The sequence below is a fragment of the Rhinichthys klamathensis genome, unplaced genomic scaffold (genome assembly GCF_029890125.1).
Source record: "Rhinichthys klamathensis goyatoka isolate OS25496 unplaced genomic scaffold, OSU_Roscu_1.1 h1tg000378l_1, whole genome shotgun sequence".
In the NCBI taxonomy this organism is placed as follows: Eukaryota; Metazoa; Chordata; class Actinopteri; order Cypriniformes; family Leuciscidae; genus Rhinichthys; species Rhinichthys klamathensis.
Genome location: NW_026606885.1, coordinates 973347 through 990636, shown reverse-complemented (window position 1 = coordinate 990636; position 17290 = coordinate 973347). Strand labels below are relative to the sequence as shown.

At 38.5% G+C, this 17290-nt stretch overlaps 2 protein-coding genes across 3 annotated transcripts in view; both read right to left on the bottom strand.

Annotated features, from left to right (window-relative positions):
* tent4b (terminal nucleotidyltransferase 4B) overlaps nt 1–15841 on the bottom strand; it is a 36064-nt gene extending 20223 nt beyond the window's left edge. Inside the window, exon 1 of one of the 2 annotated variants that reach the window (XM_056233818.1) lies at nt 15017–15841. In XM_056233818.1, coding sequence (XP_056089793.1) covers nt 15017–15522 — 506 coding nt within the window. In that variant the 5' untranslated portion in view covers nt 15523–15841. The remainder of the gene's footprint in view (nt 1–15016) is intronic. The other variant, XM_056233817.1, reaches the window with a different exon arrangement.
* Nucleotides 15842–16507: 666 nt separating this feature from the next.
* heatr3 (HEAT repeat containing 3) overlaps nt 16508–17290 on the bottom strand; it is a 53896-nt gene continuing 53113 nt past the window's right edge. The window contains exon 15 of the mRNA XM_056233810.1: nt 16508–17237. Within this exon, the coding sequence (XP_056089785.1) occupies nt 17124–17237 (114 nt within the window). The 3' untranslated portion in view covers nt 16508–17123. The remainder of the gene's footprint in view (nt 17238–17290) is intronic.

The following is a 17290-nucleotide window of genomic DNA, read 5'->3' as shown; positions in this document are numbered from 1 at the left end:
ATGAGACAATTGTTGAATGAGACAACACGCGAGGTGAGGGGGAACAAAAGCAAGGAGGCGGGGGCGAGCACAGCACAGAGAAGGCAAACAAGCAAAGTGGCGAAATCAGGATTAAATATAAACAATATATCGATATATACGATATGTCAAAATCCATATCGTGTTTAAAAAATATCTCGATATATTTTAAATATCGAGATATCGCCCACCCCTAGTGCGTGTCTCGCTGGCTCATCTGTGATTGGGACAGCAAGCCTTTGTAGTCTATCGAAAGCTATGGTATCCAGAGTAATGTTGGCATACCACGACGTAGGACGAACCACATCCAACAGGAGTGTCGACACAAGAGGGAGCTGTCTGAAAGTGATAAGTGGTGTGCAAGCTTTTGGTGTGAGTGCAAAACCAGCGGGAATTACTCAAATTATGCGCAATACAAGCACTATTTAACCGGAGCGAATGAAACGAGTGAGAGAGAGGAGGCAGGGGTGTCTCACTGGACCCTTTTCACATTTCCAGGTTTCTCGGAAGCGGAAGTCATCATAGTTGGGTAAACATCTATAGTGGTGAATGAGAGACTAGGCTACATTAAATATTTTTTGTGTTCCCATTGAAAACTCCATAATAGTGTTTTTTAACAACTTTCAAAAAGAGTAAAAAAAATAGAGAGATTGATTGATTGACACAACAGAAGAGAGAACTTTTTTTACCGTCACTCCCACAGCTGCTGTATTAATACACCCTCACAACAGTTTACATTTTTTTTGTAATTTGATGCAAAGGTATATTACAAAGTATAGTGTTATAAATGTACAAATTTATGATTCCGATGACCGTTAAAATGTGTCTGTCAAAAAGTTCCCTTCGCTTTTGTTTAGTTTAATGTTTTCAACTAAAAGAAAACCTTAAAATATAATAAGCTTGTTGTGTATAATTGTCAAATCGTAAGCTTGTTCCGAAATGGTGAAAAAAAAGAAAAGAAAATTACGTCTATCTTGTTAAACGTCATTTAAAAAAACAAATATACTTTTTTTTTTATGAGCCCAAATATTCTAATACAATATTTTTGACAAATGCCCATACCTAGTGCCAACAGTGCACATTTTGGGCTGTGGACAATGTGAAATATGTATTGTTCTCTAATGAGTCCACATTCACTGTCCGTCCCACATTCGTTGGAGTTACGGGTTGGAGAAGCCAAAGACCAGGACTGTTGCTTGCCCAGAGTGAAGCACAAGAGTGGGTCAGTCATGGCTTGTGCTGCAATATCATGGCATTTCCTACAATGCTACACTGCCCAGGACTACCGAACTATTCTGGAGGACCATGTGCACCTAATGGTTCAAACATTGTACTCTGAAGGGGTTGCCGTGTATCAACGTGATAACCCACCAATACACACAGCAAGACTTAACACAATGGTTTGATGAACATGAAAGTGAAGTTGAACATGTCCCATGGCCTGCAGTCACCAGATCTAAATATTTCTCAGACACTGTGGGGTATTTTGGTAGAGCAAGTCAAATGCTGGTTTTCCTCCACCAGCATCACATAGTGACCTAGTGTCCACTGTTCTGGAAGAGGAATGGCTCCTCCTTGCTCCTAATCCTGCTAAATCCTAAAACCTAAATCCTGCTCCTAATCAAAACCTAGGGTCTACAACCCTAATCAAACCCAATTAAAGTGAAAGCACACCTTTGATGGACAAAATAAATATGATTTCCCACAAAAAGTGCTCAAAATGCACAGAATAAGCATGTCTAGTGTGTTTTAACAAGAATTGGAGTATGTTTGAAAAGAAAATTAAAATTAAAAAAAGAAAAGAATTAAAATTACGTATAGAAGACTTTCCCATTTAAACTTGTTTTTTTATTATTCAGTTTGGGTGAAAGTATGGTGTATTATAAAAAACTTAAGTAAACTAGCCAGAAAATATGATATAAACTTTATTTTAGTGATTATGTAATACACAGACAGGTAGCATCTTGCTGCTGCTGTGACGCTGTACAAAGCACTGCATACTTCCCTGCGTCTGCAGCTTCAGTGACGATGTAGTGGGGAAAAGACAAAGATCAGACAATATTGCAAAATTATCTCAATAAACACATACAAACTTTCATAGAATCATTAAACAAGAACACACATTTCCATTTATAACAAATTAGAAGTAGTAGTAAATTTAGAACACAACAAGTAATGAGTGGTTGTGCGTTTATGTGTGTGCTTGTGACAGATTGTGTTTATATGCATTTCGGGCTTATTCAAAGTTCATCTGAGTATATATTTGCATATGGGTGTGTGCTTGCAAAGCGTGTGTTTCATCATGGCTAGATAGAAGTGTGAGTTTCACTTCTGTGAAACAAAAAAACAAGTACAGTCTAACAACAGAACTGAGAGCAAGAATGGAAACACAGGGCCTGAATGACCTCTTGATCTCTGACTCACCATATCAGCTTTAAAAACAGTTACAAAACACAAATGGACAAGAGTTAGCAGAAGCTGACAAACCAAGACTGATCAAATCTAAAACAAAAGGAAGAGTTGAACATTTTTAAAGCACTCAATCCAACTGCAGTAAAATAATTCTCAGCGGGCTGTTTCAGTTCGAAAAGCACATTTGACCACAGAGTCGTCCACCCTGGTTGTGGGAAGCAGATTACACACAGAGTCTGAGTTTCGTTTCACAGAATAAGCTGTTCAGATCAGTTTCAATTCTCCAGTGCAGCCTGTCGTGTCCTCCAATAGAGCACAAGCAGCGTGTAGTTTACTCTTGGTACGGTCAGCCAATCAGAGAGCAGACTCTGTCGCTATAGGAAACCCTTCACCATGAGCCCATGCAACACAAAACACAATTTTCACTGCTGCTGTTGTGGGCTGACTGAATCACACGACAAACATACTGAGATCACACAATCATCCTCATTTACAGAGGAAACATATTTTAAAAGCCCCAATAAAATCTCTTTGCTGACAGCAAAAATCTTAAACAGGTTCATTTAAAAAGTAACTGATCCAAATCTTTGCAAAGTTGGCATGACATCATTTTCTAAATGCATGTGTATTGACCTAAATGTGAACAATTCTGTGCAGAGGTTTCATTTCTTTAAAATAAAAAAAAAGTTGTGTGCACCCTATAACTGGACCTTCCAATGAAAATGACAGACTTCTGTCCACTAACGTATGCCGGAATTTAATTATTTAGTCTGCTTTAACTCAGCCCCTTTAAGCTCACATTCATCTCCTTCAATATTTAGTCCAAAGCTCACATCTCAACATTCTATCAAAAACCTGTGCAAAGAACCAAATGTCCGGACTACATTGTTTTCCATTAATCCATTACACTCTGATGTAGGTTGCAATATGGAACAAAAGATCCGTCTCTAGTTCTGTTTTATTGCGACTTCAACAAACAATGAACAGTTCATTTATACATATTTCACCAGGAAAGGAAGTTGTACCCATATGTTTTGGAGTGACAATGACTCTCTGTGGTAAAATAAGACTTGTCAGTGTCATGTTGGTGATGATTGTAATCACTTTTTTGGTCATATGTGGGCTTAGATCAAGACTGCTGTTATTAGTCATTCCTCTATGGACGTTACCTCCAGAAGTTCTCAGTTCTCAATTCATGTCTAAAAATGGGGGAATTCTCCGGTTAGGGTGGGAGTAGCACACGTGGCACAAACGCATGACACAATCAGATGCAATACTATTGGTAAATGATTTATTACAAAACTGACCTTTGACAATTACTTAAACAGGTAGTTAAAGGAGCACTTCACCCATTTCAACATTACTCTTTATTGAAAGTGGGTCATAGCCTACATGTAGTCGAAATGTAAAAGAATTTTTGAAATTGGAGCCCTCTTGACCGAGAAAAGACAGACAATAACTTTAGGGCGCATTTGTATGCAAGACAACAACTCCCACAATGCACCACATTGCACAGCTCCGCAAGCCACTCCCACTAATCCAGAACAGCGCAAACATCAGAGAAATCACTCTTTCGTCTACAAGGCTGGCTAACGTTAGCTGCCACCAGAGTTAGAAATTCATTTCACACAAAATTTCTAGTTAGTTGGCTGTGGCGAGCAGGACGAGGGCGAGGGACGTGAGAGTTCAGCGCGAGCAGGGCCGGTTCTAGACATTTGGAGGCCCTAGGCAATATTCATGTTGGAGGCCCCCCACCCCCAATAAAAAACTCTTGAAACAACATTTAATTTTAAATGTTTTTACTTACACAGTACATAAGTTTGGACACATTACTATTTTTAATGTTTTTGAAAGAAGTCTCTTATGCTAATCAAGCTGGGATTTATTTGATCAAAAATACAGAAAAATAATAAAGTGAAATATTATTACAATTTAAAATAATGGTTTTCCTATTTAATATACTTTAAAATATATTTCTGTGATGCAAAGCTGAATTTAGTGTCATGTGATCCTTCAGAAAACTTTATAATATTCTGATTTATTATCAAATGTTAGAAATGGTGCTTAATATTTATTTTATAACCTGTGATACTTTTTTTCAGGATTTTTTTTTTATTATTAAAAAGTTTTAAAATAGTTTTTTTTTTCACTATCGCTTTTTATATATTTAACACATCCTTGCTGAATATTCCTGTTTTTTTTTTTTTTTGTGTATTTTTGATCAAATAAATGCAGGCTTGTAGAGCATAATAAAAAACTTATTTCAAAAACATTCAAAATAGTAATTGGTCCAGACTTTTTACCAGTAGCCTAGGCTACTGTATGTACATATTAATCAAACTTCATCTAAGGTAATCTCTTTTTTGTTTAATGAAGATGTTATTGTTATTTTGCTGTTTTATTCAATTTATTCACAGTACCAGAATACCACTTCAGTGATATAGGCTTATGCTTTTATAATTTTTTCATAGCTGGTATGGGCAGGATTTTCCCCTCCCATTTAATCAATACTGACTGCAGATATTGTCATATTAAGTAGCCTAATCTAATATGATCTTATGCATTGCATTGCTAGCTTAAATATGCTATACACAAACCAAGTGGAAGAGAAAGACACGATCGCTACTGATTAGAAAAATAAATTCTAAACTGATATTATTGGCGTAAGAAGGCTGATGACAGGGTATAATCTAATCATCAGCAGAATTTAGAACATAGACCCATGAGATCCTTTACTTGAAACATTTAAAAATGTAGTAGTGTGTTGGCTTTTTAACTTTGAATACAAACGTCTTGTCTTTTACTTTTGTAGCGTTTTAGTCAGCTCCCGACGCGATGTTGTTCATTGTACGCGCAAATTCAAAGCGTCGCGTCTGGGCACGTTAATGACGCTCGCGCTCTTTTAAACTCGTAATAAAGCGGTGAATGATTTTTCCAGAAATGACGCTGATCTACAGTACAAGTTTATATTTAGAATAGGCCTACATTGCAATCACTCCAAAATAGATGACGACAACGCACACACCTGCATTACAAGCTGTGCTTTTTTGCGTGCCTATTTAGGCTTTTGCTTCGCAGCACCTGATGGGCTGGCGTTAATGTGACGTAATGTAACAGTCTATGGTTAAGATAAACATCGTCGCTATTTTTAGTTAATTAATAAATATTGAAATAAATTGTAGATAGGACTTTTTTTTTTTTTTTTTTTTTGTCCCTCTGTCTGGGCCCCATCCCGCCAATCGGGCCCTAGGCACGTGCCTAGTTTGCCTTTGCGTTAATCCGGCTCTGACGCGAGGCCGGTGGCGTGAGTGCTAATGAACGACACCTGTGAGACGCACCGGTCTCGCATCTCTCACCGAGGAGCGGAAGCATAAAAGGAGGAGCGACGACAGGGCAGTATTTGTTTATTTTACTATTAAAATGTTTAAGTGTTCGCCGGTTCCCACCGCCTCCTTCCCACAACAACGAACCCCGTTACATTGGCAAACTCATTAGTGAATTACTCCTCATTTGTATTTCTTTCTATATGGTGATGAATTATTGGATGATACCGGGATGTTCAGTCAGGCGAAACTAGGATGGTTCACATCACAACACAAACGTCCATGTGCTCGTCTGATTCAGAGATTTCGTCCAGGAGAAATTGCCATCGTTGAAATTCTCTGCAGCAGACGGACTTTATCTGTGTCCGTAGCGCACAGCGAGAGCACAGGCACCAGCAGTCCGCCTCAGCTCGAGCCAGTCCGGGCTCCTCGTCCGCGACAGGCAGCCGCCTCCTGTTCCTCCATCAGCCTCAGCTGCTCTTCACTATATTTTGCGGCTCGTAAAGATAACATCGGATTCGAGCAGCAGAATTTCACAATCCTCTTCTTCCATATCATGTTTAGTTTCTTCCGTCATTGTCATAACTACCTATCTCCACAGCGCTCGTTAGCTTAGCTTCCAAACAAGATGGCTGATATTGATTTCAGTATCTGCAAGTTAAGTCCCACCCACTGATCTGTAATAGGTATGTAGCGTGAGTGGGTCCCACACCCTGGATAAATGATGAGCTTGTGTTTGTAGTCTCAACCCTTATACAAAGAAATGGGACTTCCTGCTTTTTATGACGCAAAATGACGATTTTTACGTCATAAAAAGCAGGAAGTGGAACACTTAAATCCTTATTTCTCCCATCTCAGGGAAAAATAAGGGAATAAACCATGACCATTCAAAAATATGACTGGGTTTCTAAAGATACAAAGCTTAATGCAAATGGGTGAAGTGTCCCTTTAAGGGCACAGATAATTATAGTTACAAATACCGTTCAAAAGTTTGTGGAAAGCAATTAGGCCTACCTCTTTTATTCAGGAAAGGACAACTTTTGAACAATAGTGTATAAAAATGAGTAGCTTAAAATTGGCAGAATGCATTGTGAGGTATAATGAGGGAAGATTATAATCCATGTAATGAATATACTCATGAACATGTAATCAAACTAGAGATCGACCACTGCTAATTATATTTAAAAGCAGAAAAAAAAAGCAAAATATTTTTCCCCTTTTTAACACAAACTAAAAATTATTTATACAACAATAAAAAAGGCTGCTGTTTGTGTTTTTAATGTTAATCAAACAAAGGACATAGAAAAAAAAATCACTCAGTGCTTTTGACTGAATAACTTTTGTAACTTTAATAAGGATTAATTAATAAGCAGGTTTAATTCATAGAGTGAAGACTGTGCAGTGTTATTTTACATTTGCTTTCTTCATTAAATGTCTGTACCTGAAAACTACTGTTAGACCTACCCTGAAAAACCTGAAAAGCACTGTTTATTCATTTGTATCTTTGTTCTATTGCATTTATTTGTGCTTTTGCTTGTAATTTGATTATTTGTTCTTATTTTATTACTGACTGTTTACTTGTCTTTAATAATGTTTTAAATTTATATTAGGCTGGTAGTTTTAGCTGTGGTATCAAAATTGGAATAGAGAATTGTTCATTTTCACTTTGCAAAAAGTTAGTTAGCCTGTTTTGAACCCTTAATTGTTAAATACACAGTGCTGTACATATGCTGTACAAACTAGACCAAAATACCCGCTCATTATTTCGAGCCAAGGGGATATTTTTAACCAACAAGTTTATTTTTAATTCAGCAGTCTATCTTTAACAGAAGCTCAATAAACGTGGAAGGAGAGCACACATCTTGCGACATACCTGACCCATTTTTAGAAATGACTAAATTCACCTACCCTTTACAAACCTTTGAAGAGTTTTATTTTGCTGCTGCATTGCATTATGAAGGAAAACAATTTACTTGGTCATGTAATAGCGAGCAGAATCCTCTGGCAAACAAACGTTAAAGCAGTAAGCGGTAATTATGGGTAGTGCTCACTAGGGGGCTGGGTGATATACCAGTACAAATTTGTCAACCGGTAGAGATTTTGGACTAATGTCTCTATCCCGGTTATGCTCATGTGACGTTGCTATGCTTCACGGTCACAAAAGCATATCCTTTGCATGCATTTTTAAGTATGCGGTTTAAAAACAAGTGATTTTAAACCATTGAAGCACAGTAAGCAGAGAAAGACAACTCATTTCAATATATGTGCACACTGTCAGAGAGACCGTTTCTCAGCGGAGTCTAAGAGACGCGATTACATGAAGCCGCTGCTCATAAAGCGCGTGAGAACTTTTTGCTGACTAATTGGGATTAAACGGTTAAATACACATACTTATGTGTCAAAGTGACCATGTCTTTGCAAGTAAACAGTAATTTATGTCTTAAGTGAACAAACAATTGAGAAAGAAAACACACAAGTATCTTGGATCCGTGAAGATGGTCTTAAAGTAAGGATGCACGATATATCGGCCACCATATGTATCGGCTGATATATGTTCATTTTTAATTTATCGTTATTGGCCCAATAAGAAAATTTGGCCGATATATTACAGCCAATAAATAATAGATTATTTTCTCCAGTTGAGACACTTCAGATGGGCACTGTTCGCTATGATGATTTTGAATTGCTTGAAATATGATTGGAATTACTTAAAAAAAGTACTTAAATGCAACTTGCTGTCATATAGGCTACATAAAATAATGAGATATAATATATAATTGTGTGCTTGTTTTTGTAACCAGGCTCTCAAAATCTATATAAAAATTTGGATTTAGATTTATCGGCCAATATATCGGTTATCGGCTTCAAATTGTAAGAATTATCGTATCAGCCAAGATGTTCATATCGGTGCATCCCTACCTTAAAGTTACGAACATTATTAATGTTCATCAAACAACAAAAAAGAGAAAATCTCTCACTGCTCTTGACTGAATCACTTTTGTACCTTTAATAAGAAAAAAAAACTATAATTTACACAGTGAAGACTATGCAGTGTTTTTTTTAATACATTTGATTACTTTATATAATTTATTTCTTATTTCTAGTGCTTGAAGGTTTTCAGATAGGTCTATTTCATTTGTGACTGTTCTATTATAGTTTGCTTTCCTGTATGATTGTAATTAGTTTCTTTGTTCTTTCTTTATCACTGTTTAATTGTCTTCAGTAAGCTTGAGAGTTTGTTTTTTACTTCAGCATATTAGTTATTTTGTGATATTGAAAATAGTGGCAAGAATTCTGAAATTTCAATGGTATTTTTCACATTTTGTAAATTGATATCATAAAACCTAATTTAAAGCATATGCTTATAGTTATAATGAAATAAAATAACTTGAATCGATATTGTGATATAAGATTTTGGTCATATTGTCCACCCCTAGAGCTAACAACAAATGTCAATCAGTCAGGGCCAAAATTACATTGTAATTAATACTCATGACACAGTTAGTGAACTGAGCCGATGGCGATGACAAAGGAAACTTTCAAAAAGGAGAAAATCTTTCTTTGGTCATGTAGTGCATCTCGTAAGTGTTTCAGTGGCAGCGAGGCATTACAAACTGTGTCATACTAGTAATAAGAGGCTGATAAGATTTATAATCTCCACTCTTCATCATCACAGATAGTTTGTATGGCCCTGCAATAACTCTACAAGTTATACTGGATAAGTACCTCACCAAAATGTGTTACCTTTCACATTTCTATTTTGAGGTCATGTCAACTTGCCCAATTTGAGACTGAGAACCAAACAAACAGCGCTTGTGAAACGTACAGATGGTCAAGGGGTTCTTTGAGGGTGCAGATGCCAAAACATTGCCTTATTTTGACTGAAGCTCCATGTTGAACTCTCATCTAGATGTGTATTTGACGCTGTTCTGTGATGAATCAGTAACATTCAAGCTATTACATAAGTTCAAAGTGTACCCACCCAACTCTGACTCAAGTCTGACCAAACCCTCCCTGGTACATTCAATGGGGCAAAGCATAAACAAGTGTCCATTTCATGTTGCTAGGCAGAGCATGGCCTGCTGTCAGTTGAGCAAGTAAAGTCAGTCTGTATTTTGCAGCCTCAATGCTCAGCAGACCATGACAAACCACATTCAAACTGATCACACGTTAAACACTATCAGTCATTCGATATGTGCTAACAGCTCAGTTCCTCGCCCATTTCAAACCTCTACATCTGGTGTAAAAAGGCCGACTTCCATTGCATGGACAAAAAAAAAAAACACTGATGCATTTCTTAAAATATCTTCTACAGAAGAAAGTCATAGCCTACAAGTTTGAAACGACGCGATTTGAAAGGGTGAGTAAATGACTGCAGCAGGTAAGCATTTGATCTGGCATGATTAAAACTAATAAAAGTTTACCAACAGCCAAGCTTTTAAGTTTCAAATGTCAATGTAGATTCCAAACATTCTGCCACTGGTCTAAAAACAAGAGCAACACATTCTGACATCATCCCGTTCATTTAGACCACCCTGGGAAAGTGCCCTTGTGACGAGGGTGAATTCTTGCTGAGTGGTCTAATCGTGTGTGAGGGTGTCTGGGACAGTCATTCCTCTAGCACATGACACTATAGAAAATGTCTACCAATTTGGCATCAGACGATGTCTACAGTGAAACATCGCGATGGACGATGATATCGGGAGGGGGAGGGGGGGGGGTATTTTCGTAATATTCTCATTTTCCACTAGATATTTTCCTCTATATCTCATCAGCAATTTCGATGTCGGCAGCTATGCAGCAGCTGAGCACTAAGGAGCGAATGTACAGTGACGTGACATCACTGCCAGATTCAAACTGCGTGCTTTCGCGCTATGGCTGGCGCTGAGCCAAAGACGGACGCGCTCAGCGCTTGTCATAGGCTATATCACAACTGTTCAGTGTTAACCACATAATGTTTATTTTAGGTTTCAGACATTTAAATACATATAATCTATAGCAAAATAATAGATTTATAGTTTGTAAAATACACAATGGTGTCTATGGAAGCAGCAATAACAACCCATTCAAATATATTTGACGACGGTTTGTATTCATATCAGAGAGACACAGTGTAGCATTAAATAACTATAATGTCAACTCAAGTTTTCTCCCAGTTCACCGGCCACTTACTTTCATGTTTTTCGGGAGAAACTGGTGAATTCACGCGCTGTAATAAATCCAACAGACAGAAATCTCTGAACTGCGGCCCAAACACGGCGCCCATCTCACGTTACAGATCAAGATAATTTATAAAGTTTTTTTAAACGACAAAAACTCACTTACACATATTTGAGAATCGGAATAGAAGATAGTTCATGACATGGTAAGCAAGTTTGTTAATATTTAGAAATAAAAGCGCTAAATCTGTCATACAGCGCTATTTTGGCTGTGGTGAATCACGTGCGAAGCAGGACGCGTCACCATGGAAACGGGACACACGATGTTTAGCCGATGCCGTCTAACATCGTGATGTCTGTCAGCCATCACGATGGACCATCGGCACAACCCTAGATGGTGCATTCCTATTACTTATGAATGGGACAAACTGCAACGCGCAAAATGGCAGAATATGTCCCACCTTCTAAATAAAAGAGCAAATCGCTGACTCGTAAAGTCATTGCGTCATTGCAGTTGCTGTTAAAAGCTCCAGTTCCCATAGTAACCAGAGACTCCTGCTTAGGACTGCAAATGTGCATTGGTTGGTCTGGCCTGAAAAATAAGCTTTGTAAAGCTATTTGAGCATCAGAAGCAATATTTATGGGCCAGTTCATGTCAGATTTTGTTGCTGATTTAAAATGTTATTTAATCGTGATTTCAGCAAGCAGTTTTGAGATCTCAGGATAACCCCATTCAAAAAGATAAAACTGGATGCCCAAAACAGATGCCAGGAGGCGTTGCAAATAAGGCCGCAGAGTGAACAGACTTTCCTTGAAAGGGACTTTGACGATAGTCACAACTCCAAATCCTGCTGCTAGTGACAGAATCAGTAAAAGACTGAAAGCCTCTCAGGGAAACCCCATGTGCTGGCACTAAAGGATGGTTTTCGATTACATTTAGCCCCCTTCAACCAACTTGCAATGCCTCCCTCATGCCTAATTAGTTAAACTAATGACAGCTAGATGAATATGTCTGAACTCAACTGCACATAACAGAGCTAAAAATAGGAAAAGCATCAGCCAGAAGGAACTTTGCTTAAGTTTTTGTAATGAAAAAAAAAAAAAAAACAAGCTGCTACCATTACAAAAACCTGCATGCAGTGATAAACCTCTGAGAATCCTTATGAGAAAATGTATCTAATTTCCAATTCTTTAAATTTTCGACAAGATCAACAACTATTCAAAGACATGAAGCCAGGCCACCATCTGTTCAGCAACACCTACTGAATAAAAAACAGCTTTGTAAAAAAAAACAAAAAAAACAAACATTTGCATTGATTCTGTGCTCTTCAAGAAGAGACCAGTGCACTGAATTCATCTTCACTTATATATATATATATATATATATATAAAAAATATATTAAAAAAAACCTTCTGAAGACCCAACATAAAAAGTTCAGCAGCAGCACAACTCAGAGTGGAGAGAGGATTTCCCCTCTCCTCTCACTGCAGCATAGCTGTCAGGCAGATAAAGGGATCGCAGCTCACTCTGATTGGCCAGAAGCACTGTGACATCACAAAGACGGGGATCGTGTGTCAGCTGGGAGGGGGAGCATTTGTTTTGGGTAGAGCAGGGAAGGAACTTACTCAACACAGAGAATATAAACACAGAAAAATCTCTCCACACACACAGATTCAAACCATCTGTCTCTCTTCTCACACCTCCGAACAGAACAGCGGATAGGATTATAGTGGGAAATTAGCCTCCAACTAAGACATACACAAACTATTTCTATGATGTAGGTTAGAAATATTCTGTGCTGTAGGAAGGAAGCACATTTCACATCCTGGTTTTCTAAAAACCACAACAAATGATCCCTCCACAGAACAAGATTAAAATCATCTCAGACATGCTCTCCAAATACAAAACTGTATTGTGAGCCGATCTGATTGTAAATCTGTACATTGACACACGTCAAAGACAGAGCTGACAGGAGTTCATTAATCTGAGAAATGGAAAAACAGTGAAGAGGGAATCAGGTGAGAAAGTCTATAAGGTGAACTCTAGAATATTAATCACAAAGGAAGGAACGCACTTATGCGAACGAACACTATATAAATGTGGATAAGGCTTGTCAGCTGTACTTTGCTCTGGGCTCCACAAGCTGCTGCACATATCACAAACCAGGGCCATCATCAGCACTTTTAAAAAACCTACCAAACCACCACCACACCTAATTCTAACACCACACCACTACACAAACCAGAAAACACAATCCAGCACTACTTCCACATGCTTTGTTCATACAGTTTGACAATTGACCTCTCTGGCACACTGGAAGATGTGCTTATGGACATTTAATGCCCTTAATAAAGTACTGCCTTAAAACCTAATTTAATGTTTTTTGGTTCAGGGCAGGGAAAATGTGGTTTGAGAGCATGATACTGATTTTCTTTTAATCAGTCCAGGGATAGTTCACCAAAATAAGAGTTCCATCATCATTTACTTTCTTTCATCTTCAGAACACAAATGAAGATATTTTACAATTCTCACATCATTATTGTCCATCCATTCAAAGTTCAAAATTGTAAAAGTAAATGATGTTAAGCAATCCACCATGCTTGCCTGATACACGAGAACAACCTCATTAGTGCTCTAGTTCGCTGATCAATGTTTATATATGAATAAAGCCTAAATTAAATGTTCATCAAAGTGATCGTGTTGTGTTCAATTCATATATATTACTTTTATGATGACTTTTCACACTTTTTGAAGAGTGAAAAATGTGGTAACATGGATTATTGTGGATGGACAAAAACAATGAGAGAATATTAAAAATATGTTCCAAAGATGAACAGAAGACTAACGGGTTTGAAACGACATAAGTGATGAACTACACTTTTGAAGCTGTTTAATCAAAAACAGTTGCAGCAATCTCAGTAATGACAGCAATAGAAACATGGAAAGAAGTCTGTCATCATGATGACTTATGATCGTTGAGTAACCAGAGTGTGAAGTGCAAGCAAGGTGTAGATTATTGACCGACTGAGTGACTGAGAGGAAGAGAACAATTAATAGAGGCAGTACATACAGCAACTCTATTTAATTCATTACACATACAGTAATTCACAGTACAGTAGTGGAGTTCTCCATTTGGGATTGGTCTCATTGAATAAAGTCCTGCAAGCAAGGGAAAAGATCCACCGATATATATAATTCTTTAGCTTCTAGTTTAGACATTTTAGTTCTATTCTTCTATAATCACATTACATTATAATTGATTCCCACAAACATTTACCATGGCAACAGTTGCTCCAAAACACCAAATGTTATACTGAAAAACATATCTAATCATGGGATCTCCTTCAAACTGTGTAACATGTAAAACTGACACAAAGTAACCTGAGTTTTATTGTAGCAACAACTGTAGTAAAGATGGCATTATGACAGAAACCATGCATTTATGTAGGCTTGTGACAAAACGTCAAGCACCATATAAGGGGATAGTTCATCTAAAAATGAAAATTCTGGCATCATTTAATCATCCTCATGTATGTCACTTTTCTGCGAAACATAAGAGAAGATATTTTGAGAACTGTCTCAGTGTTTGTTCCACAGAAGAAATAACCTACAGATGTTTAAAAGACCAAAAATGTTTATCAAATTATGACAGAAGTTTCGTTTTTGGGTGAACTCTCTCTTTAAGACTATTGACTTTGAGAGAGTTTGTTCTACTCGTAATTTTACAAGTATTCGGGCACTAGAGGACCGTCAAGGGAGCAGCTGACAAGCCAGCGCAGGTCATTTAAATGGAAGGGTTGCACTTGCAAGGATACTCTAGACATGCCAAATATGGAGAAGAAACGGCTCGGATGTCAAACCACTGGTAAACCTGCGAGAACCTGACAGTTATTTTTGTAAATGAACGGCCGCAGGTCCAACATCGAGCTGTTATAGCCTTTTAAATCAGGTCATGACATGTTTAACGTGTATTGAACACCCCTCAGTTTAGTGTCAAACGTGTAGGCCAGCTCCTGAATCCGAGCAAACAAACGGGCCCTGAAACGAGGAGGTTATCCTAACTACACCCACACATACCGTATAAAGTTCATGTCTGCACTCACCCCACGATGCCGTCCGAGTAGTTTCTGCTCTTCCACGGTGTGCCCGTGTAGATGTCCTGCGCCCCATCCGTCAGCAGCAGACTCTTGTTAAAGTCAAAGGTGCTCGCCTTGTTGTCTCTCTTCCTTTTGCTTGGCAACTCAGTTCCCACTCCTACGACCCCACTGCCACCCACTTGCCCCCCTCCGCCGAAACCCCTGCCAGCCCTACTGCTGCTGTTATTATTGTTATTGGTTTCCAGTGGGATAAAGTCTCGTTGTTGGGACACCTCACTGTCGGGTTTGGATCCAGACATCCCCTGATGATCCTTGGTCTTTCCGCTGCTGTCCACCGCGTTGCTCGACGCCCCGTCCCCGCCGCCGCTGCTCGTCAGTTTGGCGCTGGCTGTGTTGCAGTTGTTGTTAAAGTAAAGGTTTCCCAGCGTCTGTGTCGTTTCCCAGATGTGCATCCACAGGTTGTTGGCGGGTCCGCGCTGTTCTGGCTGAAACCAGGCGATTCTAGGATCCATCAAACGCTGAGCTGCTGCAAGCACACTTGCCCCCAGAGCAGAGCCAGGCTCGGTTCGCTTCACCCACTAACGGGAACACACTCGCCCTGGACAGCAACTAAAATATCATGTGCGGGTCCATCAACGTCTCTCGGGAAAGAAAAACACCAGTGTAAACGAACTGTAAAATACGTCCTGTTTAAAAAAATTAGGCAACCGTCAAACTTCAGAGCACGAGGAATGGAAAAACGTGAGTGTCGTCTGTGTCACTGCCTCTGACCCGTTTCTATCTGAGATCGTGTGTCTCAATGGCGGACAGACCAAGTCGCGACTGCGCATGCTCTGCCAGGCGTGAGCGAGCGCGCAGCGGGGACGCGCTGACTCCGAGTGTTACGCAAGAGCGCACGTTAGTTTCTGTTACGTAACAGCAGTTAGGTTTGATACATTGTAGTAACACGAACCTCTCACTTGTGTCATGTTTCAAAGTACGTACCTCGTAAAGGGTGGCGGCGTGGCGCTAATCCAATGAGCACTATAGTGCATGGGGTCTCACTGACATCTTATAATTGGATTATTTTGAAATGCATTAACAGAAATTAGATTACTAGGAACAGAGTCCGCAAATAGAATACAGTATTATTACTGTGGAACAGGTCCGACCAGTGTTTATTTTTTACCACACAAAATAAAATTAACAAAAAATACAATTGTCATAATTTCTGTTGTTCCAAATGTGACCTTTCGTTCTTCAGTGAAACATAACAGATGTTAGGCAAAACATTATGAGACGGCCTTTTCACTATTCACTTTCATTCCATCATTTTCAATAAAGTGAATGGTCACTGAGACAATCATACAGTATCCTCATTTTTGAGAAATATTTTTATCTTATATGCTGTTTTTTACATCCACCTGAACTGCTACAAATTAAAGTGTATGCAAAACTAATTAACCAAGCATGCTAATGATATGAAGTTATCAAAATAACCAAACATCTAAGACAATGTTTCTTTTCATGTAGACAGGTTTATGAGGGATCTAATACAACTCATAAACATCTGATAATCTACTGTTGCTGTGGGCCATAAAACAATACATAAAAGGGTTTTGTTGTTCTCACATGATGACGGACTGGGTGAGAGGGGAAGCTGAGCGAGCAACATTGCAGTGTTTATAAAGTAACCCCAGGGCACTGATCCATTATCATTTACAGATGCTCTCGCTGTGGACAGGTCTTACCAGAAGCCAGAAAATAAACAAGGGGTTAAAGGGGCATCTGATATAAGACAGGATGACATTGCTTCACTCACACTTTTCAGTTCAATATAAATGCTGAGATTTGATGGTCAAGGGAGTGTACATTAAAAGTCAAAAACACACAGACATCACAGATTAATAATTTAGTCTTCTTAAGTGTCAACAACACAACAAGAGACCATTATGATATGTGATTCTTTAATTAAATCACTTATATGTTTGGTTTTACAAACATAATTTTGTATCTTAACTTCCCCACATAAACACTCTCGCATAAAAAGAAAACCATAGAGTACAGACAGAAAATGCGAAATAAAATTAGGCGAGCCGTTTACAGAGAATTTGTACTCCTGATCTCTGAAGCCTCATTTTCTCTGCAGGTTCTCCAAGTAGCCGATGAATCTCTTAAGGTTGATCCTTATGTTGTCCAGAACACAAAGCTGATCAGGGCTGTATTTTCCTCTGCCTTCTTTTCGCAGCTGTGAGGGAACAAAAGGCCAAACTTTGAAAAGCCTGCCATCTAAAGGCCTAA